Source organism: Paraphaeosphaeria sporulosa (genome assembly GCF_001642045.1).
Source record: "Paraphaeosphaeria sporulosa strain AP3s5-JAC2a unplaced genomic scaffold CC84scaffold_11, whole genome shotgun sequence".
Lineage (NCBI taxonomy): Eukaryota > Fungi > Ascomycota > Dothideomycetes > Pleosporales > Didymosphaeriaceae > Paraphaeosphaeria > Paraphaeosphaeria sporulosa.
Window position 1 is genome coordinate 139,962 of NW_017253370.1, and position 21,932 is coordinate 161,893.

Below are 21,932 nucleotides of genomic sequence, written 5' to 3' on the forward strand. Positions count from 1 at the left end.
TCTCGCCCTCGCGGCCAAAGATGCCTCCGCCGCACCTGCCAACGCCCTTATGGCACGCCAATTCGCACAGGCAGCCATGATGCGCTTCCAGTGTTCGCAGCTCGTCTACGACCGCATCGATCCCCTCGTGCAGCCAGGATCCCTCCCCAGCGCACACATGCACCAAGTGCGCCCCCTCTCCTTCTTCCCTGCCACCCCCGAACTCATAGTGACACGAACACAGATCGTCGGCGGCAACTCCTTTAACGCCACCATGACGCCCCTCTCCTACGACCCCTCCACCACCTCCACCTGCACCACCTGCGACTACTCTGAAGATTTCAGTAACTACTGGACCGCGAACTTGTACTTCCGGGCGGCGAACGGGACCTACAAGCGGGTGCCGCAGATGGTGAATCTGGGGCTTTCAGGCCGTGAGGGCGTGACAGTTTACTACATCCCACCATATGACGGTAAGAGCAAGGTGACCGCGTTTCCCAAGGGGTTCCGCATGCTGGTAGGGGACGCGGGACTGCGGACGAAGGAGGGCCAGCAGAAGCAGCTGTGCCACCGGTGCTTCAGCAACAAGGAGCAGAATCCTTTCGGCGGGGCTCCCTGTACTGGAGATGACACTTATGATCTGCCGAAGAAGCAGTGTGGAGGGGGTATCCGAACGACGATTACGTTTCCGACGTAGGTGAGCGTGGACACTGTGGTTAGAAAGGTGCTGATGAATGTCAGGTGCTGGGATGGGAAGAACATTGATTCACCAAAGTACGTCAGTCCCCCGAACATGTTGTACCTGTACTGACTCCAGCCAGCCACAAAGAGCACGTCGCATACCCCTCATCCGGCTCCTTTGAATCCGGCGGCCCCTGCCCTTCAACCCATCCCGTCAAGCTCCCACAACTCATGTAAGCCTCGGTCCCCTCTTTAGTTTACACAGACACTCACCTCCTCCCCACAGGTATGAAGTGATGTGGGACACCACCGTCTTCAACGACAAGTCCCTCTGGCCGACTGACGGCTCGCAGCCGTTCGTCTACAGCATGGGGGATGGTACCGGGTACGGTCAGCACGGTGACTACCTCTTTGGCTGGAAGGACGGCGTGCTCCAGAAAGCGCTCGACGCGCGGTGCAGCGGCAACGCGTGCAAGACGCTCAAGACGCAGACGAGTGCAGTGAGCACAAAGTGCGCAAAGGCGCAGTCTGTACATGAAGATGTGGAGGGATGGCTGACTGAACTTCCCGGTGCACCTGCTGTTACTTTTGGTTGAGAAATTCGATAGCTTCGATCCTTGTAGTCCTTGCTGCGCTCTAGATATGTCGTAATAACACATGCGTTGTACTTCAGAGAATCTCGGACGCGACGTGATGATCACGAAGAGATATGTGATATGTTGAGGAAGAAATGAACGGCTTTCAATGTCTATGCAACCGCAAATAGCAAAAGAAAATCTTTCTGTATCAGATTCAGCTAAGTGTACACAAAATACAGGTAGCCCACGCTACGCCCCCTATACACTCTCCAGTGCCCCACTCTTTCTCTTGTCACATTTATGAGAGCATCCTGCTCATGTCGTTCCTTATGCGGTCGTACGGCAGAAGACCCTCAATCGATCCAACCGCCGAGATGGCAACGTCGCGGTCCCAAAGCTTCCTCTTGGCGAAATCCATTACATCCTTCTCTGAGATGGCGCCAACAACGCGCTCAATCTCCTCGGGTGCTAACCTGCGGCCAGTGGTGATGATCTGGCGACCAATGTCTTCGGCGACGGCGGTGGTACCGTCAAGGGAGAGCAGGAGGGAGGCCTTGAGCTGGGACTTGGCACGCTCGACCTCGGCGTTGGAGACGCTGGAAGACAGGCGGGACCATTCGCGGAGGGTGAAGTGGACCAAGTCATCGACGCGGTCAAGGTAAGGAGTGACCATGTAGATACCCCAAAGACTATTGTTGTTAGCACGTCATACTCGGTTCCGGATTTGCAATTATGACCTACCCAGTGTCCGAGTAGCTGGTGGAAAAGCTCATGAAGCTGTTAGCGAGGTTGTTCTGGGAGACGAAGGAGCTGAGCTTGGAGCCCAGGTAGGCCGAGTTGCCCATAGCGCGGTCCCAGTTGCCGACGATGGCCTGGGTAACGAGGGCAGTGAAGTAGTCCTCGTCGTTCCAGCTCACACCCTCGACGGCGATGGCAATGTTGGCAGAGGCCATGGTGTCGTCGCGGATCCTGACCTCCGAACCAATGAACTCGGGCTTCTGCTTCTGCTCGGCGACGATCTTTCCAGAGTAGTTGGGAGCCTCGGCGGGCAGCTTGGAGAAGTACTTCTCAGCGAGCTCGACGAGCTGCTCGTGGGGGACACCACCAGCACCGACGAGGACCATGCGGTCGGCGGTGTAGTTGGTCTTGATGTAGCTCTCCAAGTCGTCCCTCTTGATGGTCTCGATGTTCTCCTTGGGGCCGAGGATGGTGCGTCCGAGGGGCTGGCCCTGGAATGCGGTGGCGTGCAGGTGGTCGAAGACAACCTCCTCGAGCTGCTTGTCGACCTCCTCCTGCTCGCGGAGGATGACGTCTCGCTCGCGCTCGATTGCCTGGGGTTCGAGCTTGGAGTTTTGCAGGATATCGGAGAGAATGTCGACGGCGGCGGGTACATCGTTGTTGAAGGCCTTGGCGTAGTAGACGGTGTTTTCACGCTGTCGGGATCCATCAGCAAGCCGTCCAGGGCTACTATAGCCGTGCAGAGCATTCATACCGAAGTGTAGGCGTTGAGGTGTCCGCCCATGTTTTCTATCTCGAGCTCGAGCTGCTGCTGTGTGCGCTTCTGGGTTCCCTGTCCCCGGACATCAGTTCCTGCCATCTCGCCGCTTCATCTGGCCATCTTACCTTGAACGCAAGGTGCTCGAGGAAATGGGCGGTTCCGTTGGTCTTGTCCGTCTCGGCGCGGCTGCCGGCATCGATCCAGACACCGACGGTCGACGTCTGGGCCCACGGGGAGTGCTCGGTCGCGATCTGCGAAGGGGGGTCAATTGCAGTCCTGGGAGCTGTGCAGAGCGCGTACGTACGGTGAAGCCATTGGAGAGGGTTGTGGACTCGGTCTTGGAGCCGTAGGAGACGGGTGTGGCCAGGCCTCGTGTCAAGGGCGACTGCTTGCTGCGCTTGACAGCGTTGATGGCCGCCTTGGAGCGCAGGGCCGTGTGCAGATTCAATGCGAGCCGCCGGGAAGCCATTGCGTATGCTCGCTCGGGATTCGGAGACGCGCGGGCGGAGGAGGGGCGGCGGGTGATGGGATGGAGGATGTCGTTGGAGCTGTACCTGCTTGGCGAGAGGTGAGGAAACTGCGATCGGCTTATTCCGGAAAGGGCAGCCACGGCGGCCAATCAGCGCCGCCCGACGTAATCACGATGCACCACAGCGCTCGACCTCGGGTCATGGCCATGAGCCTCGAGCCATCCCGCGCACCAGCAGTCTTCCTCCACATCTCTCTGCTCTCCATTGCGCAGCGCAGCAAGCAGCAATGGCTTCCGTCCTGGCCCCCGGCCTGCTCAGGCAGCGCTTCGCCAGCCCCGCCGCCTCTCAGCGTGTCTTCTCGACCCTCACGAGCGCGGCCGCACGCCAGTCTTCGCCGCTCATCCAGCAGCTCCGCCCGGCCTTTGCGCGCTCAGCAGTGCCCAAGACGGCCCGCATCGCTGCCTTCCATGCCACCCAGCGCCACCAGATCCTGCCCCCGCTGCCCCAGAAGATCGAGGGAAGCGTCAACACGGCCGTCCCGGTCCCCAACCCAGACTACTCCCACGGCAGCTACCACTGGAGCTTCGAGCGCCTCCTCGCCGCTGGCCTTGTCCCGCTCACCGTCGCCCCGTTCGCCGCTGGCTCGCTGAACCCCGTCACCGACTCGATTCTGTGTGCTCTGCTGGTACTTCACTCGCACATTGGTTTTGAGTGCGTTCATCAATTCACATGTCAGAGGAACGCCACAGCCTGCTAACCTATCACAGGGCCTGTATCATCGACTACTTCCCCAAGAAGCGCATCCCGAAGCTTCGCGCCGCGGCTCACTGGGCTCTTCGCTTCGCTACTGTCGGCCTGGGAGTTGCTCTCTACTCGTTCGAGACAAATGACGTTGGTATCACGGAGCTGGTCGCAAGGTTGTGGCACGCTTAGATTGGCTCTCTCGTTCGCCGGTGCGAGTGCGGAAGGTGTATATACAAGGAGACCACCGGAAGAGGAGGGAACTCGCGGAAGGGTGGCTTTGTGACATGTACGTGTATTTGGAAATCGAAATGCTAAGTGAAATTCCATCGTGTTCCTCTTAGTGAGTAAATGTGACATTGAATGGCTCAACTCAGCACTAGAATCACCCGCCAATGCAATCTAGCGAAACAAACCCCCAAAAGTCAAAATGAGTCAAGATGGTTGAGAAGACATCAGGGGTATATTTCACCTGATTTGCACAGAAATCTGCATGGGGATTATCATCTGCGCGTTACTGCATTGCAGGATGCTCATGCACTGCCGTTGCTCTTTCCTTATATTCCTCCTTTGTGCCTTCATCGAAAATAGTGCTCCGTTCCTTCTTTGAGCCACACAACCCGTCCAACCTAAACCACTGCTGCGCACCAGTCTCGAGTGAAAACTCTCAGACCAACTCAATTGACCTCTTGTTGATTCAGTCACCATGCATTTATGAAACGACCGCACACCACATCCACCCTCACTCAGGCAGATCGACTCTCCACACAAATTGTACTTTCTCCTCACAATCATGGCGAACGGAAAGTCAGTCGCTATCATCGAACCCGACTGTAAAGTAGAAACCAATGCCTTCTGGAACACCTCGTCGTCTCAGCAAATGACTGAACAAATTGCTCAGAGAATGACCAAAGGTGACCTTGCACCTGCAGTTTAGGTCGCCTTACTTCGCGTATGTCGACAAATTTACCGCAAAATCCGACCCGTCAATCTTGCCACAAACCCGTTCGTTCTGTCAGACCAGTTTATCTGATGCTCGCCATTTCGTGAGTTCTCAGCCCGCAGCACCCCAAAATCCCGCAGCGTACACTCTTCAATCAACATGACCTACAATATGTACGTAATATCAACGCCAACGTCTCTTATCAGGTACTCACTTCGCAAATCATAGGCATGACGCGGAAAGCCTGGAATAATATCGAGGGCATCTTGTGGATTGACGCCCAACAACCCCAGAATTTCGCACACCATCTAGCTAATATTCCAGCTCCATAGCCAGTGACACGAGATCTTCAGAGAAATAAGCCTCTTCCGCGCGGTCGATGGCCACATCGACTTCGACTATTCCAACTCCTACTGCGCACGCGCTTGGTGTTGCCGCTACACATACCTTCAGCCAGGTGTATTTAACGGCTGAAGCCGAAACGTGTGCGCGTGCTGCACATGAGCTCCTCTCACGCTCAAGCTGATTCCGAGGCCCGAACGTTTTTAAGCAATCGTTGATTGTTCTCTATGCAGAGGTCGATGGCGGAGTTGGAGGGCAAGTTCGGCTTCGTGGTTAATGGTAAGGATGTATGGCAGGGATGCATACCCGTGCGGAAGGACGCCAAAACACTCGGGCACTTGTCCCGTCGGCAATTGACACCGTAGCCTTGAGGCTGTCGAGTTCACTGTGCGCCGGCGAGACATTGGTAGAGACATATCGGGAAGCGGATGCGGTTCTGTAACGGGACATTACATGTTATCATGAGTATTCATGGACGGGGGTGTTGCTATCAGCGGAAGAACATTGCGCTTTATACGCTGTCGATGTGTACGGAAGGTAAGAAGTTAATTCAAGACAATAGCTCATGATATCCCCCACTTGAACGTCGTCGAAAACATCAACACACCGTCGGTGGTAGCCATCCCATCCTGATTTTGCTCGCTTGAATTGTGTTGGCCTTTTCCCTGTTGCTTGTTCATCCACGTTTTCCAATTTATATGTACGGGTCAGCAAAGCGATAGCTTTCTCTAGCAATCTGAAGCGACTACTTGTTGGTAATTATCCACTTTCCCTGGACATATCCATCGCTCACGCTTCCCGGTTGTGTTTACGTACAGGAAGTAACTTGGGTAATTGGATATCACGTATCTCTCATCCTGATTCGAAGGATTTGAGCGCAGCACTCACTCTAAGATTCGATTATTAGGTGGAGATAGCGACCATGCAGATACCGTTAGTGTCTCAGCTGGAGTGAAGGCTACGTGTACTTCTTCTCAGCTCTCTACCAAACTTTGTGACTGGTTTTTTTTTCATATCAGTATAGACTGTGTTGCTAATGGTGGAGAACTGTACGCCATCTACTAAACAGATACGAAGCGATCAACGCTATTATATACATCCTTTTTCCTACCTTTTGACTACCCAACTAAGGAGAAGCGTGAAGCTTGCAGTGTCGGAGCTTAGATGTTGGGTTTGCGCGACGCATCAGACGCCATGAAGAACGTCCGAGGGCTGTGGTAGGCGAGGCACGGCGAATTTGCAGCAATACCAAAACGATGCTTCGAACGGGCTGTCATGTGCACGCCAACACGTTGTGCCCCCACGGCCTGCTCCAAAAGAAAGACGCCAGGGACACCAGACCAGCCACCCAGTTCATCGTTCTCCCCCCACAGAACAACCTTCAACCCTTCCAAATTCCAAATCATACCAAACAAACCCCCCAAAACGCGCTATACCCATCACACCACGCATCACAAACAGGAAAGTGCCGTACCACAGCCCTAGCGAAACCTATGCAACACCGCATTCATGAACGCGATCGCGATCCCATAAATGCAGATTCAGTGACAGAAACGCACCGGGGACCCGCGACGCGAACTCCTATTTTGATGGATCGTCTCTGATTTCGGATCTATATCTTACCGCGTTATAAGTGCTTCGCGTAGAGTTAATAGTCCAAGAATCGTAGATTGTGCGTGCGGTACAGTGCATCCGCGGAGCAGATTGGGCTAGATAGAGTGCAAACAAGGGCACTGACATCCGAGGGGCTTAGCGAAACAGGTTTGCAATCTCGCGCCGTAGGTTGGAAGTCTGGATTGGATCAGTTGCTGTGCATCGAATCAGTAAGTGCAGCGAGCCGTCGAATAGGTTGCGAGATCATCACGTCTGGTTCGGTTCGCGATCCGACGCGAGATGAAAAGCGGGTTAAGGCGCGGATAGTGGATCGAACAAACACTGCTACATTGATATTGGGGGAATCTCTAAGATGTATCCAAAGCCCATCCGTTCCATCGTACCGACTGCTCCCTCAGGACGCAGCGGAAACCGTACATAACTCGGCATCACGACGAGATATAGGCTGATACACCAAGCGCCATCCTCGGCTGAGCGAGTGTTCTACACCGCACGGAGCGGTTTCTTTTGTCTTGCCAGACAATTCTTTCATCCAAATGACGGAAAACGCCAGCACGCCAGGTCGCCATGCGCCAAGTGGCCGATACAAAAACAGCAGATGCCCAGCCTCATGGAGCGATGCCGTGGAAATTGTGGTATAGTGGTTAATGGAGGCGAAGATAGAATCTAAACAATGTGGTGAATGGAAGTTAAGCGGTAGTGTTGAAAGTGAAAAGTCCAAGAGTGGATGTGTCGAGGAAAAGTAAAGATGATAACGCCGAGGGCCCGATGCCGCTATGCAACCGCTGATAAACGCGACTCAATGTGCGATTCTGTGTGTGGATCGCTTGTTGCCTTGCTGGTGATAAGTGATACGATAGATGATCATGATAAGGTGGTAGTGGAGGTTGGAGGGATCGGTCGTTTCGATCAATGACGCGATGAGGTCTGGCAGAATCCCGACGTGGTGTGCTCCGCGCCGCAAGCCGACGAGATTCCAGACGGGCGGCCCGGGCGATTGGAGCGCTGATTGTTATTTGATGACACGGTTCTTTCCCTTGCCTTTGGTCTTGCCGGCTCCTGCTGAAGTGATTTTGCTCGTTTGCATGAGCTCACCAATATATCTGCGGGCGCTTAGACGCGTTCGATGTGGGAAGAACCAGGGCACTCACGATTGAAGGAACTTGTTGCCGCCCTCGAGTTTCTCGTGCTCCGACTTGACGATCTCGACACGGTCCACGATTTCCATCAGGCTGGCCTGCAGAGCTTTTGCTTGCCTTACGAAGGTCAGCGTCGGGGTCCAGGTGTGCGGGCTTGAAGAGGGGACAGATAAGTAACCGCGCAGAAGATAAGGTATTGAGGCTGCCCGTCGTGCCTGCCTGGCGGGTACCATCGGCGCCGGTGAGGGCAGCCGCGTCCCAGGCAAGGCAGGCACAAGGGCGGAATGCAATCGAAAGCGTGTCGACTCACTCTATCAGGGCCTGGCGGGCCTCCTGGCCCATCTTCTCAATCTCTTCGCTGCTGCGCCGGGGGCTCATGGTGCGGGCATCACCGTCGTCGTACTCCTCCTCCTTGAGCTCGACGTGGGGGCTGTCGCGCGGTATTATTATGGTGCCGCTCGACTTGCGGCTGCCGAGGCGCGGGCGCGACAGCTTGGAGGGGTCGTCGTCGACGTGGCGTGGCTGGTCCTGTTCGCTGACGGACGAGCTCGACGAGGTGGAGCTCATGTCGTCGGGGTACGAAGGGCGGCGGTGGTCGTGGACGGCGAGGGGAGGGAAGGGAGCGGCCGCCGACATGATAGAGGACTGACAGTGCAGCTGTGTTGGGTGTAGTGGGCTGCGAGGACCGGCACAGACGGCGCCGTTAGAGCAGGTGGGCAACGCCAAGCAGATTGGGGTGGGTTGTGCGTGAGGGCGAGGATGAGGATGCTCCGCCCGGGAAAGACGCTAGAGGCTCCTGGTCTAGGGTCCTGGTCCGAAGGGGCAGTCGGCTTGACCCAGCTGGGCGATGGGCTCGGAGCGCTGGCGGCAGGGAAAGTGGGCGGAATGCGAGCGAAAAATGAAGGCCGGCGCGGGTGGCGTGCAGCGATGCAGGATGATGAAGAGCCGCCAAAGCGCCGGGCTCACGAGGTTGATATTGAGTCCTGGGTGCCCTCCCAGTTTTGGAGACGGTGATCGTCGAGCGCTAGCGGTGCGGCGACTGGCAGCGCGAAGCAGGCTAGTGGCAGCGGCGGTGAGCGTGAGGGTGCGCTGGTGGCCGCGGATGCTCAGAGAGACGAGCTGGTGAGTCTCGAGGGGATGAAGCGTCGCAGCAGCGGCGCGCGCCCGTGGTTTTACTCGCAGCTGCCAACCGCCGCTCGACAAAATGGCGTCGAGCGATCTGCGCGGCTGGCGAAGCGCAGCACCGAGCATTCACCCTCGGGCGCGACAATGACGTCGACAGGATTGCGCCGCTAGCTGCATGCGTGCGCGATTGGCGGCTCCAGGGATGCAGGGCAAGCACCCAAAGCTTTTGCCTGCCCCCGCCGCAGCACGCCGTCTCACCAGCCGTTCACCTGACTGGTCTGACATCACCACACCACTGCTGGCCTACTCAGACACCCGTCCTACCCGTGCCGGACATGACAAGAGCGTGCCCCCCTGCACTGGGTATCCCCCAATTGCCCAGCTGCTCGCCGTCATCCCAAGCTGCACAGAAGACCCGCCGCCTTCGAGAAGAATGTGCCGCCCTGCGTGCGCCGTCGCCAGCCCATTGCGGCTGCCAACACTGCGTGCCATCCCCAGTTCAATACTTGCTGCCACCGGTACCACACCGTCTGCGGTACGCGCCCAGCGAAGCGTTGGCTGTTTGCGCGTGCTGATCTCCTCGGTGCAGCAGCGCGCGTCCTCTCTCGTCCAACCGTCCGGCTCGACGCCCTAATTATACATGATCGTCGTATTCCTCTTGGACCCTGCGGCACCTGCACCTGCGTTCTCCTTGCCGTGTCCCCGCCTTCTTTGTAACCGGTCGGAGACGTGAGAGCGCAGCTCGTTGATGTGCTGCCGCCTCCTACTCCCCTTTGACCCTCTCCCCGCATTGCATTGTGTGTAGCAGCCGTCCAATAACGACTGTGTCTCGCGTTGTGCACGCTTGGATCGGGTGTAACGTCCTTCCAATGCGCTTGGGCACGTCTTGCACGGAGCAAAGGCACTACCATAAACCCCTGGAAAAGGGCCTAAAGACTTACTGGGAGGCATTTATCCCGAGTCCCCTGCCCAGGGGACATGTCGCAATCGCCAGTCCGCCTGCCTTAATCAGATTGTTCTTCGTTTTGGAAACGATGATCTCTGGAAGTTCGTGGGGACAATGACGTTGCTGTCACGCTTTGAGACCAGTGCGCCGACTGCGCAAGTGCCCCTGCGCCGACTTTGGAAACCTCTAGCAACTCACAATCTCAACACCAAACTCTTTCGGTTGCGACAGATGTTCTTCATTTCTCCATTCTGAATAGGAGACGATTGGACCCGCTGATAGGCAGCTAGAGAGAGCTTTCCCAACCTGCGTAGCCACCGCTATTATGCCTCATGACGATCACCCGGTGGAGGAGAAGCCAATCCTGCACTCGCACAGAAGGCTGTTACGGAAATCGCAGAGTCAGCTTTGCACAACACTACCTTTGGCAGCTGCCTGCTCGCCTTGCCTGGCAACTGCTGGGCGTTGGCCATGGCGAAGCACTGAAAGCCGCGATAAGCCTCGCCGCCCGCTCACAGTAACATTCTTCACACGTGCAAGGCTTGTGGTCTTGTCATCGTGTTGCAGCCTGTCTTCGCCGCAAATAGTATACTATCCCAGACGGGAATAACCCGACGATAGGTGCACGAGACCCCCACGATAGCTCTGTGATCACGATTATCTTTCACCAAGAGTGCGCGGACTCAATACGTTTCGCGCTATTGATTGGCCACTCGTAATTTTCGCCAGTCCAACTTGCAGGCCTCAGAAGATTGATGTTTAGCGGTGTGTTAGCATCACCGTGCAACTTGGTTTCAGTGCGCGAAAACAAGGTATACTTCAATGTGCCGATCGCTGTTGAAACCAATTACACTCCACGCCGAGAGAAGTCATCTGCACTTCGAATCCTACACCTCCAGGGCACCATGTTTTTGGTACTCCATTCGCAGCGAGGCGCACTTGTCCTCCGCGGCAGGCATGAGCTAACAGCATTGCATATTACACGTGTTTGGTTCCGAAGTGCGCTTGTTAGATGCAAGGTAGGCATACCTCTTGCTTACGACCTGAACACTGTGTATATAGCTCGGCAGCCTCACCCGACAGTTCACGATGATCTCCGAAGGACCTAAGGCACGTCCCACATCGGCCCGAATTTAAAGGGTTCAACCTTGACCCGCCGCCAAGTTGCGAGGCTCTAATTAATTCTGTACCCAGAAGGTAGGGCAAACGAGGCCTAGGGAAGAAAGCTCCGCATGTGGGTGCCACTAAGGCACCAACATGCAACGTGAACACTTTGCAATCGTACTCCAGTAAAATCTGAAATTCACCGCTTGGGATCCGCTGAGCTTGGAGCGCTACTGCAGTGTCGGCGCCCAAGTCAGCGGGTCACGGGTATGGATTTAGCTGAGAGGCTGCTGTGTGCGACCCAGTCACGAGCAACGAACAACTGCTAGTTAGCACCAGGTGGAAATATGTGTTTCAGTTTGCTTCGTGGCAACTGGCGAGGACCCACTGTGCTACCGCTGGGTTCGCAAGGAGGGGCGAGTACAAATTAATGCAGTAACCATGCCAATCGCGCATTCGTTGTCGGCGTTGCTGGGGCTACTTTCGGCACAATACAGAAGTTCGAAGTCGTGTGGATCTCGGCAGAAGTGACAGGTGGGGAGGGGGTGACTCGATGTGCTTTTGTCATGGTACGCGTCCAATTTATTGCCTTGGTGCCTTCTACGTGTCCGCCATCCAATATCATAATTATCCTTTTCAGGTTTGTTGAAGTCGAAGTCAAAGTCACCCCGGAACATGGTATATCCGTCGCCGATGATTCAGTCTCCACGTTGGAGTGTCGTCACAACTTGGTTTGGGCGGCCCAAGCTCCTCTCCGATGTTTGAGCTGAGACACCTTGGTGCTCCAACCACATCAGCCAACGCGCGATGTACACATCAATAAGACTGTTTTCACGCGTAGAACTGACCATAGCTACCACGCATCGCTCAGCTTAGGCCTAAACCATCTGCAATGTTGTGGCTTGTGAAACTGTCGCTGCAGCTCCTCGATCCTTTCTGGGATGCAGGATATAGTTCGTCTTCCAGGACCAATCAAATAGTTGGCTGTTGAAAATTGGCTATACTAATGCATTGACAGAGGGTATAGACTTCAGGACTCAGTCATCTTTGAAGGTGGGAAGTGTGTTGAAAAGTGATTGCCAGACTCGTACGTATTACTAACGATCCGCGGCGGAAGCTGCACCATGCGCGCCTTCTATCTTCCTGAAGGACAGGCTGATAATGATTAGCTACCGCGACAGCGCCATCTTCGAAGCTTCCAGACTACTTCGACACGACCCTCGGGTGGTATGCTGGTGCGCCTGCTACCTCTTCTCGGCTCGCAGCCATCTAACAATCACCAAGGGCCTACCGCCACAGGACCCTCACCATGGCTTGCTCAAACAAACGCAGCTCCTTTCGTAGGAGTGTCATACATACCGAACACACCTCTCGAAACCCAAGCTCCAATACCCGGCAACAAACATGGCTACAACATTTTCGAGCGTCTCGGCCACATGAGCCCATATTTCCCTAACCCACGAGGCTTCGGAGTTCACGAGTATCCAGTACCACCAGGCGCAAACGTTACATGGCTCAATATGATCCACCGACACGGCAGTCGCTACCCAGAAGTCACGGGCAACGAGCTACGACTTGCCCAGAAGCTCACAGACGCGAAAGGGAAATACCAAGCTCATGGAGCATTGTCCTTCCTCAATGACTGGCGTAATGTGCTCGGAGCAGAGATCCTCGTACCTGTTGGTAAGCAGCAGTTGTTTGACTCTGGCACTCTGCATTATTACCAATACGGGCACCTATATCCCAACGATGGCAGCAAGATCATCGCACGGACGACCACGCAAAGACGGATGCTAGAATCTGCGGAGTACTTCATGGCTGGGTTCTTCGGGCTAGGTTGGACGCAGAACGCGACGCTGGAATTGGTGATCGAGAGCAAGGGCTTCAACAACACCCTCGCGGGATATAAAGGGTGCAATCGAACAAGCTGGGACATTGGTGGCAAAAGTGAGCTGTTTGGAAAAGAACTCTACAACACCTTTGCTAATCCACGTAGCGTCACGAGAATGGGCCGAGACGTATCTACAAGATGCACATCAACGCATACGGGGCAACATAACGGGCGGCTTGGACTGGACTCTGAGCGACACTTGTAAGACACGCATTGAGTTGCTCACTCGAGAATTGACGTCTCCGCAGATAGCGCACAAACTCTCTGCGCCTACGAAACCGTTGCGGTCGGCTTCTCCCACTGGTGCAACCTCTTCACGTACGAGGAATGGGAGGCCTTCGAATACAGCCTCGATATCGCTTTCGCCGCCGGTACAGGCTTCCTCTCTCCAATAGGCCGCGCCATCGGCATAGGCTACGTCTCAGAAGTCCTCGCGCGCATGCAGCATCACGTTCTGTCTTCACCTACTGCACTAATCAACACCACTCTCGACAACAATACCGTCACGTTTCCCACACAACAAGCTCTCAACCTTGATTTCAGCCACGACTCAAACATCATCAGCATCTTAGTTGCCTTCGGCCTTACGCAGTTTGCAGAGTACCTCCCACCTACTCGCATCCTACCCGAACGAGAGTTTGTAATGGCGTACATCGAGCCATTCGCCGGACGCCTAGACATCGAAGTCATACAAGCGCCTGCTCCAATCAATCCCAGTCGCTCTGTGGCGGTCCATGAGCTGTACGAAGACGGGCCTCCGACCTCTTACGTTCATTTCGTGCTGAACCAGCGGACTGTGCCGCTGGGAAAGAGTTTGAAAGAGTGCGGTAATCGAGATGATGGGTGGTGCGAGATGACAGCGTTTTTGGAGGTGCAGAAAGTGCAGGTTGAGAAGGCAGACTTTGAGTGGGCTTGTTTCGGAGACTACGAGATGCCAGAATATGGAACTGTCAGCGATGGACGACCGCCGAGCAAAGAGTAAACGGAAGTGCCTACATGACCCCAAGGTGAGCGATTTTACTACAAGATGGAAGCATATAAATAAAGCTGGAGTATCTTGACACAGTTCGCTTGAACCTATCTGAAATAGGCAAAACCAAACACTTGCGTCCCAATGTTACCAGCTCGAAGCGATGCTACAATGCAGTAATGCCCTATCACAAACGAAAACATGAATCAGAGCTTTGAAAACAAAGAATGATTATTCCTTCCGTAGAAATATCTTTCTAAGCAGGATAAAGCTGCCCTTACCACCAGCTACCCAAACATCTAAATCCCGTCTCCTCGCCGTCTCCTCAATTAAGCCCCGTCTGCGCAATAAAGTTTTCAAGCCAGTACTCATTCATTTTCGTATCAAGCCGAAGCTCATTTGGCTCAGTCTTCGTGGTCGCCAAAGGAGTGCGGCAGTACGGGCAGGCGTTGCCACCCATGTCCTGTCAGGCGACCATACACTCCATGTAGACGGCATGGTGGCACGCATCCAGCCCGTTCGTCGTGCTGTCGAGGCTCAGAACACGCTGTCTACGGTACCTTGGGATGCTAGCGCAGAAATGTACCATAGCAGCGCATTGAGTCACGACGGTGTTCACAGATATCAACGGTTATCGTCAAGGGTTTTCTTATAGATGCTGCTGGTTTGAAAGGCTTTTCCATAGGTACTACCTAACCTTTTCGATGCTTTTTGCTGCTTGCTCCCAAGAATGGGCACGTTTCCAGATCTCTATGTTGGTCAAATCTTACCAACAAATGTCAGCAACGCCAACATATTCAAACTAATATTGCATCCTGACCGTTTAATTACGAGCTAGAACAGCGTGGACCCTTGACGGCAAGGCGACGGATGGCGCACAACTGTCTACAGTGAGCATTGGTTTCTCGGTCATCTTGCACTCCACACCGACCTTGTGGCAGGCTGTTGGTCGTCTCACCTCCAATACCATCCAGATATATCAATTTCCTCGTCATTCACAAACTCCTCAACGACGATGGCCTAGTTAGAGGCAGAGGAGACATCATCTTCGCTGTACTCCTCAACGTTGCGGTTAACCAGCTCATCGTTGTCACCCGGCAGAACCGAATCGAACCACATGGCAAGTTATTTATCCTCAACCATTTCCCAGTTTTCCGGCAGATTAGAATGGCACGCGTTTGTCTGCGGACCCGAGAACCAAAGCCGCACTTCCTCTCTCGCTCCTCGATCCAGGGCTCCCGGGACAATATCGGAAGTTTATAGTACCATGCAGAAGTTCAGGGAAAGCAAGGAAGACGAAGTAACACATTTTGCAAGGGCTGTGGCAAATCGAATGATGCCAAAAGTTTGCGCACACCGTGTTCAGCGTTGTAAGAATGCTACAATGCAAGATATGATTATCAGCAGCGCGAAACCGTATCAGAGCTGCGGGAGGAACCAGTCGTCTCGGCAGATCGCGTTTCTAGATAACGCAAAGATGTATTCCACTACGAAACTTGCAGGAAGCAATTACTTACAGTTGATTCCACCCTTGCGACGAGTCCATCCCTCCTCTCTTCCTCGTGATATTCAGTCACTTCTCCCTCTTTTTGTATATAGTTGTTGCGTCACTCTTATTCGTTACCTAGGTAGCCTCGGCGTCCACCTTCGTCGGCGACAGAGAGGACAGAAGCAGCGGTGCGGTTGCTGCTGCCGTCCTACTCGATACTTACGGTAATATGCTGAGCGTCGCATTTGACTAGGTCCTCGTCCAGGTTCATGCCGAGGTCGTCACCTTCCTGAGCATCGTCATTGGTAGGGTTACCACTCTTCTGAGCACCTCCACTGGCAGATGCTGCAACTTCGGTGTGCACCGGCTCATTCCTGACGCCCAGTCGATCTACCACAATCAGGCCAATGTCAACATCGATTCGGCCGCGCGCTGAAGCACGCTCCATTACGTTCCTCCGGTGGTATGGACATCTCTTGTCACCACGAAATCCGAGCCCTTCGACCAAGCACTTCCGGTCGAACGTGGGGCCGCACTTCTTGAGCTTGATTGCGGCCAGGTCTTCCTAGCAGAACAGTTCTTCGTAGCAGAGGGCGCACCAATTCTCTTCTTCTCCTTCTTCTTCTTCTTCTTCTTCTTCTTCTTCTTCTTCTTCTTCTAGTGGTTGGCAGTGGCTGCTGTGGGAGCGGCGGTGATGGTGTAGGAGTTAGCGGAGACGAGGGGCGAGAGGCTGGCGCAGGATTCAGCAAACAGAAATTCCTGCTCCGCGATGACGCCCTCGAATGTGACAGGAATGGGGTACTGGAGAAGCGGAATGGAGATGTCCATGTGAATGCTACCATAGGGTACAGACGTGGTGGCAAGGGAACAGAGAGTGAAGGCACGCGTGCTTATTGGTTGGATCCTAGTAAAAGAAAAACAACGAAGTATATATAGAGTTGATAACTCCAAAAAGTAGTGGCTGTAGAGCGACTTCTCGAACATTTGGCAGGCTTGAGCTCTGTACTTAGTAGCTTTTGCTAATCCAGATTTGAGATGATCTCTCGGGATACAAGGGACTTTAACATGCGAGTACCTAACCGCTATCGGTCATGAACGTTAGCTGTGCTGGTTGGCGATCCGCCATATGGAAAGTCCAGACACACGTCTGCGCTACGCAGATTCTAGCAACGGAAAGGAAGGTAGGAAGAGAGCTCGTGAAGGTGTACACTTTTTTGACTTGGAGCTGAAAGCGTCTTGCTTGATGAATATTCCTTAAGTCCAAAATGTGTTGTGTATGGGGTTGGGTTTGAGTGGAAGGCTCTGTATGCAAATGTGGTCTTTGGTCAGAGTTTGCTGTAGAATGTCGTGTACGGGAGATGGTATGTGAGGGGAGAATGAGGAGCTTAAGTAGGTCGCTGTGCACGCTGAGAGTCATTGAGATCACACAGTCGTTAAGATCACAGATTCTGATGCAGTGTCAGCACACAAGCGAGAAGCTCTTACGTCACATCGAGCGCCCGGAACAGGTCAATCTACGACTGTTGATCGACAGAAAATTTGGTACACCCATCTCAATGTTGATCGCGACAGAAACGTTAGCAGGCGGACATTCCGAGTAGACGATGTCAAGCTCCTGCATTATCATAGTGATGAGCACGAGACACAAACGAACACGCAACAAAGGTAGCTTTACACCAAAGCAAATGAATGGGTGATACATGTAGTACCGCAAGTGACAGTGGGAACGGTACAGCTAGAGAGGTGGTGCCAAGCAAATGACTAATCCGTGCACGTGATGGCGAGGTCTGGGCTCCTAATTTCTTTGGTTCGTATCGACGACTACCGCGGATTCTCGCATTTGCGAAGTAATTCATCTCCACGAAAATGCTACAGACCCGGTGGGGAGGCATTGCGGCCCGTTTCAATGCACGAAATACACGCCTGACCTCTTTGACACGGACCGGAACCTCAAGCCACCATGCCTACACTCCGACAGCCGCTCGACGCGTCCATATTGGAAGGTCACGTGTACCATCCCTCACATCCACACCCCCAGGCGCCCTACGACCATCGAAATTGCCGACTGGATGCCGGCCGCCCTTAGGACGTTCAGTGCCTCTTACTGTTGGTGGGCCCCGCCTCCACTCCGCCTTTCCTACCAAAACCGTTATCTTCGTTGTTGTCATTGCAGCTGCCGCGCTTTACTTTGTTGAAATCAAAACAGACGACTGGGCAGATCATGTACTCGCATCCTTTGCGGGCGATCCGAGTGCTACGCCTCTTCACTTCTACAAGGATCGTGAAGAGGTAGACCATTGGGCGCATTACCATATCCCGAATCCAAGTGACCCATTGAAAGATCCACAGGTGATGAAACAAATTAGTGATCAGTTCACGAAGATCGCTTTTGGTTGGGAAATCGAACCTGAAGAGTCGATTGAATTCGAGATACCGGTCACACATGGAATCAGATTTAGGAGCAACGAACCCTGCGTAAGTCGTGCCATTTATCGAGACAGACGAAACATACTGACGTTGCCCAGGAAGATTACTACGCTATTGGCACCGCACCAGGACCTGGTTCAAAGCCTTGGAACTATTGGTCGATCTACGATGGACATGCGGGCCGCCACACAGCGTATCATCTCCAATGGACTCTCCACCCGAGCCTCTCTCGCGCCCTCTCGAACCTGAGTCCAGCATCCACCTCCTCTATAATCCACGCTACTATCAAAGACGTCTTCACCAGCCTTGACAACGAGCTCATGTCACGCGCGAAACACGCCGCAAACTGGTTCCCCGCTGCTAATGCGGCCGCCATTTCCGCATTAACGCCCGCTTTCAGCGGCAGTTGCGCGCTCCTTGCAGCCTTCGACCCCGAGCAGAGTAAGCTACGCGTCGCCTGTGTCGGGGATTCTCGCGCTGTCCTGGGACGTTGGGACCCGTTGGAAATGAAGTACGTTGCGCAGCCACTTTCTACAGACCAAACGGGCTTCAATGAGGCCGAAGTGGCTCGTATCAAGGAGGCTCATCCAGGCGAAGAAGACATCCTTGATCCAAAGAGCGGGCGACTTTTAGGGCTTGCTGTAACGCGGGCTTTCGGCGACCACCGCTGGAAATGGGACAATGAGTTCATTAAGCAGCTGCAGTCCAAGTACTGGGGCACCGCACCACGCCCGCAGTCGAAGACCCCACCTTACTTGACGGCCGAGCCTGAGATCACGGAGACAGATATCGTACGTGCGGACCCGAAAGACAAGTCTTCCAAAAGCGACTTTATGATTATGGCTAGTGATGGGCTGTGGGACCATATTAGCAGTGAGCACGCAGTTGAATGCGTGGAACGCTGGCTCGAAGCTAAAGAGCGCGGCAACGGGAAGGTCTCTCAGGACCCCAGAATGCAGCAACCAATCTTCAGCAACGGCTTCAACGTCGACGAAGGCGTAGAATATGACGCTGAGACTGGAAAACAGATTACTTGGAAGGCCGAGCCACAGTACTTCGCTATCGAGGATGACAACGCAGCTGTGTGTCTTGCTCGTAACGCCATGGGTGGTACACGACGCGGGCTATTCCTCGGCTTGTTGAGCATTGCGGGTCCGCTCTGCCGTGATGCCGTTGACGATACGACTGTCATGGTTATCTTCTTTGATCACATTAGCAGAGAGGGCAAGAAGAAACCTGGAGGCGAGAAGAAGAGCTCATGGTGGCCTTGGTGAGTTATTCAGCGAGGATATATGCTTTCGATGGCTCGATTAGAGCTTTTTGTCGTTTGGGGAGTGTATAGTAATTTGGTGTGCTGTGTAGGACGCGCGTGTGGGATGCTGAGGTCAGCGGCGACAGCCGTAACGTTAAGGGTTAACCACGTCGCACTCTCTGTATGGGAACCCCTTTGTTTTTCTTCTTGGACGAGGCGAGAGGACGAGGCGAGATAGCCAGTGAGAGCAGCCCGTGCAGTACTTATCGAAGGTTCTGTATTTGAAGAGGTTTCCTTGCAGAGAGACTATCGAGTTAATTGGGGCAGTCGGGCAGTAGGACGTTTGAGAAAGGCAAGATCAACAGCAAAGCGGATGAACCCGGAATTCAACAGTCATGCAGTGAAATATGCTACAGCAATTATGTATCCTGAAAAGACCATCGAGCCCGAAGACCTCCAGGGCCCTCTAGAATCAATTGCTACCTAGGTGACCAGCACTTCTACTATCTAGATACAGCCCCCTTCCAGCTTGACCTCCCACTGTCTCGTCTGGGTTATGATGCCCATCCTCTTCGCCCTGTGTCTCTCGTTGTCCTTCCTTTCACAGCTGACCACCGTACTGTTCTGTCCCAACAGTCTGGGCTGGAAACATGTCAGATCCGGCCGCAGCTCCTCGGGTGGTGGCGGCGGACGCGGAGGTGTCTCTCTTCTCGATTTTGGGGAAGGCTGTCGGGCTGGTGTAGGGATGTGCAACATCGGCTTGGTTGGAGTTACGGGCTTTGCGCGAGCCCTGGTACGTCCTTGATTCTGGAAGAAGGTTATCGAAGCTTCGGCAGGGCACGCGGTCGGGGCACTGGGCCTGTCGTGCAGTCTCATACGCCCTTGACCTTCAGAGAAGAAGATGGAAGCTTCAGCCGGGCAAAAAGGCGAGGCGATGGGTTTCCTTTGTGATACGCTACGCCCTAAGCCTCCGGACACGTATAGGGAAGCTTCCGCTGGACAAGTGGCGGAAGGGCGGAGTTGGTCATGGGATGCGCTGCGCGATAGAGCTCTGGAGAGGTAGATGGATGCTTCAGCTGGGCACGTTGCCGAGGGTTTGACTGTTCTATGCGACGCACTGCGCCGTAGGCCTTCAGAGACTTGTACGGGGGCTCCCGCTGGGCAAGCAATTAGGGCCCTGGGTCTGCTGAGAGATATACTTCCACAGGGCCCCGGGAAGCTTATAGACGTTTCAGCTGGGCAACCGGTTGGGAAACTGGGTCTGCCATGAGATACTGAGCCCCAAATTGTAGACTGCGAAGCGATGCGAGGCTGTGCACCCCATGAATCCTGACCAAAGGTTGTGCCCGCGTTGCGTTTAGCTAGACTAGCGCTCAACATACCCGTGCGAACGCTATCCATGAAAGGTTTGAGGCCTGGAAGGCAGGCCACGAGTACGGAAATGGTGGAGTACGCTTGTGTTGTTATGGCGTAGGGAATGCTGTCAAAGGACCAGTCCCCGTGGATGGCACGATCAAGTAAAATAACGCGGGTTATGCAAAGGAGAATCAAACTATTGTTGTGAGCGTTTGGGTATGGTTTATGCAAATAAGAATGGACCGTACAGTGTGCGCAGAGCGAAAGTAGCAATAATGGCAGCCTTTTTGCGTGATGGAAGTTGGAGGCTTGAAATGATTCGAATAGGTAGAATGATCATGCCGATATCTGTTAGAACGTCGACCAGACAGGCTACGATCCAGAATGGAAGCTATGTTCAATGGTCAGTAAGCCGTCTTCCTCTGCGACCAAGTATACAAGCTTGCCATGGGTATACATTTTCCATTGAACACTGCCCAAGGACGCGGTAGCTCGCACTGAAATAAGACGCCTGTGGTGAATGCGAAAGTCCAAGATATGACAACGGCATACATAATTATAACGGCTGTTTTATGGTTTGAGGTGCAAGCCAGTCGCTCCAGGAATGTAGTGATGGAAAGTTTCGACAGTCCAATCGTGATAACGTATAGGATTGTTGTCGCGTACAATTCCTTCTGTATTTTTTCCAGGGTCGCTGGTGTGAGCAGTGATATTCTTTTCCCGAAACCTGATTCTACTGCGAACGACCCAGCTACAGTTCCACCGATTGCGATCAACTGTATCTGATTTAGTTTCCCTAAAGCGACCCTGTGTCGCGAGTTCGCAACGGAAGAAGCTCCATTGTTGACTTCAAGACTGTATACTTACAGCTGCAGCTAGTATCAAGAGGTCATCTGCCGTACGCGGGCTGCTTGTTGCAAACCGGACACCCAGTCTTATTGCCGTGCAGAGGATCTTTGGCGTTAACGACTCCCACTCAAATAAATGTGAGCAAAGCATACCAATGTACATATCAAGAACCAAGTAGTCATCGCAAGAAGAGGACCATGATCATCTGCCGAGACGATCGCATGTCGAGTGCCTTCATCCATAATGTGTTCTAATCTTTGTCGCCCACGTAGACGACGTATGCGCCCGGCTACATCGGTCGATAACCGTAGAGTAGGATGGAGTCGTCGGCGAGGTGATCAGTAGTAAACTGCTAAGACATCTGAGCCTACTGTAAGACAAAATAAAGAGGATGACAGCTCGTTCCCATGGCAAGTTCGACAGTGAGCAAGAAGCGGACTGTTGTGTTGCCGCCGCCAGACCCGTCGAGATTAGCGACACGCGGATGATGCATAACACCCCATGTGAGTATCGAAAATACGCTTCCGAGTGTCCTGAG

At 53.9% G+C, this 21,932-nt stretch overlaps 8 protein-coding genes across 8 annotated transcripts; 4 read left to right on the plus strand and 4 right to left on the minus strand.

Moving 5' to 3' along the window:
- Positions 1–49: 49 nt before the first annotated feature.
- Positions 50–1,256, plus strand: CC84DRAFT_1190078 (uncharacterized protein; the record flags this gene model as incomplete). The annotated part of the gene is made up of 5 exons (XM_018181098.1): positions 50–166; positions 224–672; positions 721–753; positions 801–893; positions 947–1,256. 5 exons carry the CDS (start codon positions 50–52, stop codon positions 1,254–1,256), a joined length of 1,002 nt encoding a protein of 333 aa, XP_018031168.1.
- A 235-nt stretch (positions 1,257–1,491) lies between these two features.
- On the minus strand, positions 1,492–3,258 carry CC84DRAFT_1154092 (uncharacterized protein). Its single transcript, XM_018176868.1, has 5 exons — positions 3,041–3,258; positions 2,862–2,987; positions 2,731–2,808; positions 1,980–2,671; positions 1,492–1,927 (listed from the first exon to the last, which is right to left on the minus strand). Exons 1-5 carry the CDS (start codon positions 3,203–3,205, stop codon positions 1,537–1,539), a joined length of 1,452 nt encoding a protein of 483 aa, XP_018031169.1. The 5' UTR covers positions 3,206–3,258; the 3' UTR covers positions 1,492–1,536.
- Positions 3,259–3,429: 171 nt separating this feature from the next.
- Positions 3,430–4,263, plus strand: CC84DRAFT_1154093 (CybS-domain-containing protein). Its single transcript, XM_018176869.1, has 2 exons — positions 3,430–3,917; positions 3,974–4,263. The coding sequence occupies exons 1-2, from the start codon at positions 3,493–3,495 to the stop codon at positions 4,137–4,139; spliced, it is 591 nt and encodes a 196-aa protein (XP_018031170.1). The 5' UTR covers positions 3,430–3,492; the 3' UTR covers positions 4,140–4,263.
- A 3,547-nt stretch (positions 4,264–7,810) lies between these two features.
- CC84DRAFT_246260 (uncharacterized protein) lies at positions 7,811–8,726 on the minus strand. The gene is made up of 3 exons (XM_018185659.1): positions 8,296–8,726; positions 7,998–8,138; positions 7,811–7,949 (listed from the first exon to the last, which is right to left on the minus strand). Exons 1-3 carry the CDS (start codon positions 8,619–8,621, stop codon positions 7,859–7,861), a joined length of 558 nt encoding a protein of 185 aa, XP_018031171.1. The 5' UTR covers positions 8,622–8,726; the 3' UTR covers positions 7,811–7,858.
- A 3,058-nt stretch (positions 8,727–11,784) lies between these two features.
- CC84DRAFT_1208946 (phosphoglycerate mutase-like protein) lies at positions 11,785–14,143 on the plus strand. Its single transcript, XM_018182194.1, has 6 exons — positions 11,785–12,113; positions 12,179–12,247; positions 12,330–12,395; positions 12,445–13,107; positions 13,157–13,252; positions 13,300–14,143. The coding sequence occupies exons 1-6, from the start codon at positions 12,053–12,055 to the stop codon at positions 14,031–14,033; spliced, it is 1,689 nt and encodes a 562-aa protein (XP_018031172.1). The 5' UTR covers positions 11,785–12,052; the 3' UTR covers positions 14,034–14,143.
- A 1,575-nt stretch (positions 14,144–15,718) lies between these two features.
- CC84DRAFT_1221374 (uncharacterized protein) lies at positions 15,719–16,338 on the minus strand (the record flags this gene model as incomplete). The annotated part of the gene is made up of 3 exons (XM_018183268.1): positions 15,719–16,071; positions 16,110–16,167; positions 16,228–16,338. The coding sequence occupies 3 exons, from the start codon at positions 16,336–16,338 to the stop codon at positions 15,719–15,721; spliced, it is 522 nt and encodes a 173-aa protein (XP_018031173.1).
- Positions 16,339–17,343: 1,005 nt separating this feature from the next.
- Positions 17,344–19,580, plus strand: CC84DRAFT_1262904 (protein serine/threonine phosphatase 2C). Its single transcript, XM_018185185.1, has 2 exons — positions 17,344–17,985; positions 18,036–19,580. Exons 1-2 carry the CDS (start codon positions 17,377–17,379, stop codon positions 19,209–19,211), a joined length of 1,785 nt encoding a protein of 594 aa, XP_018031174.1. The 5' UTR covers positions 17,344–17,376; the 3' UTR covers positions 19,212–19,580.
- A 46-nt stretch (positions 19,581–19,626) lies between these two features.
- On the minus strand, positions 19,627–21,246 carry CC84DRAFT_246350 (uncharacterized protein). The gene is made up of 3 exons (XM_018185660.1): positions 20,992–21,246; positions 20,794–20,936; positions 19,627–20,741 (listed from the first exon to the last, which is right to left on the minus strand). The coding sequence occupies exons 1-3, from the start codon at positions 21,097–21,099 to the stop codon at positions 19,697–19,699; spliced, it is 1,296 nt and encodes a 431-aa protein (XP_018031175.1). The 5' UTR covers positions 21,100–21,246; the 3' UTR covers positions 19,627–19,696.
- Positions 21,247–21,932: the final 686 nt, after the last annotated feature.

Excerpts from the sequence above, each read along its gene's own strand:
- CC84DRAFT_1154092 (XM_018176868.1), bottom strand. The coding sequence starts at position 3,205 with ATGGCTTCCCGGCGGCTCGCATTGAATCTGCACACGGCCCTGCGCTCC. Across the intron at positions 2,988-3,040 it reads CCCTCTCCAATGGCTTCACC|ATCGCGACCGAGCACTCCCC; the intron begins GTACGTACGCGC and ends CCCCCTTCGCAG. Across the intron at positions 2,809-2,861 it reads TCGAGCACCTTGCGTTCAAG|GGAACCCAGAAGCGCACACA; the intron begins GTAAGATGGCCA and ends GTCCGGGGACAG.
- CC84DRAFT_1154093 (XM_018176869.1), top strand. The coding sequence starts at position 3,493 with ATGGCTTCCGTCCTGGCCCCCGGCCTGCTCAGGCAGCGCTTCGCCAGC. Across the intron at positions 3,918-3,973 it reads CACTCGCACATTGGTTTTGA|GGCCTGTATCATCGACTACT; the intron begins GTGCGTTCATCA and ends AACCTATCACAG.
- CC84DRAFT_246260 (XM_018185659.1), bottom strand. The coding sequence starts at position 8,621 with ATGTCGGCGGCCGCTCCCTTCCCTCCCCTCGCCGTCCACGACCACCGC. Across the intron at positions 8,139-8,295 it reads GCCCGCCAGGCCCTGATAGA|CCCGCACACCTGGACCCCGA; the intron begins GTGAGTCGACAC and ends CCCCTCTTCAAG. Across the intron at positions 7,950-7,997 it reads GGCAACAAGTTCCTTCAATC|ATATATTGGTGAGCTCATGC; the intron begins GTGAGTGCCCTG and ends AAGCGCCCGCAG.
- CC84DRAFT_1208946 (XM_018182194.1), top strand. The coding sequence starts at position 12,053 with ATGTTGTGGCTTGTGAAACTGTCGCTGCAGCTCCTCGATCCTTTCTGG. Across the intron at positions 13,108-13,156 it reads CTGGGACATTGGTGGCAAAA|CGTCACGAGAATGGGCCGAG; the intron begins GTGAGCTGTTTG and ends TAATCCACGTAG. Across the intron at positions 13,253-13,299 it reads CTGGACTCTGAGCGACACTT|ATAGCGCACAAACTCTCTGC; the intron begins GTAAGACACGCA and ends ACGTCTCCGCAG.
- CC84DRAFT_1262904 (XM_018185185.1), top strand. The coding sequence starts at position 17,377 with ATGCTACAGACCCGGTGGGGAGGCATTGCGGCCCGTTTCAATGCACGA. Across the intron at positions 17,986-18,035 it reads TTAGGAGCAACGAACCCTGC|GAAGATTACTACGCTATTGG; the intron begins GTAAGTCGTGCC and ends GACGTTGCCCAG.
- CC84DRAFT_246350 (XM_018185660.1), bottom strand. The coding sequence starts at position 21,099 with ATGTATGCCGTTGTCATATCTTGGACTTTCGCATTCACCACAGGCGTC. Across the intron at positions 20,937-20,991 it reads ATGGAAAATGTATACCCATG|CTTCCATTCTGGATCGTAGC; the intron begins GCAAGCTTGTAT and ends CATTGAACATAG. Across the intron at positions 20,742-20,793 it reads ACTTTCGCTCTGCGCACACT|TTTGATTCTCCTTTGCATAA; the intron begins GTACGGTCCATT and ends TCACAACAATAG.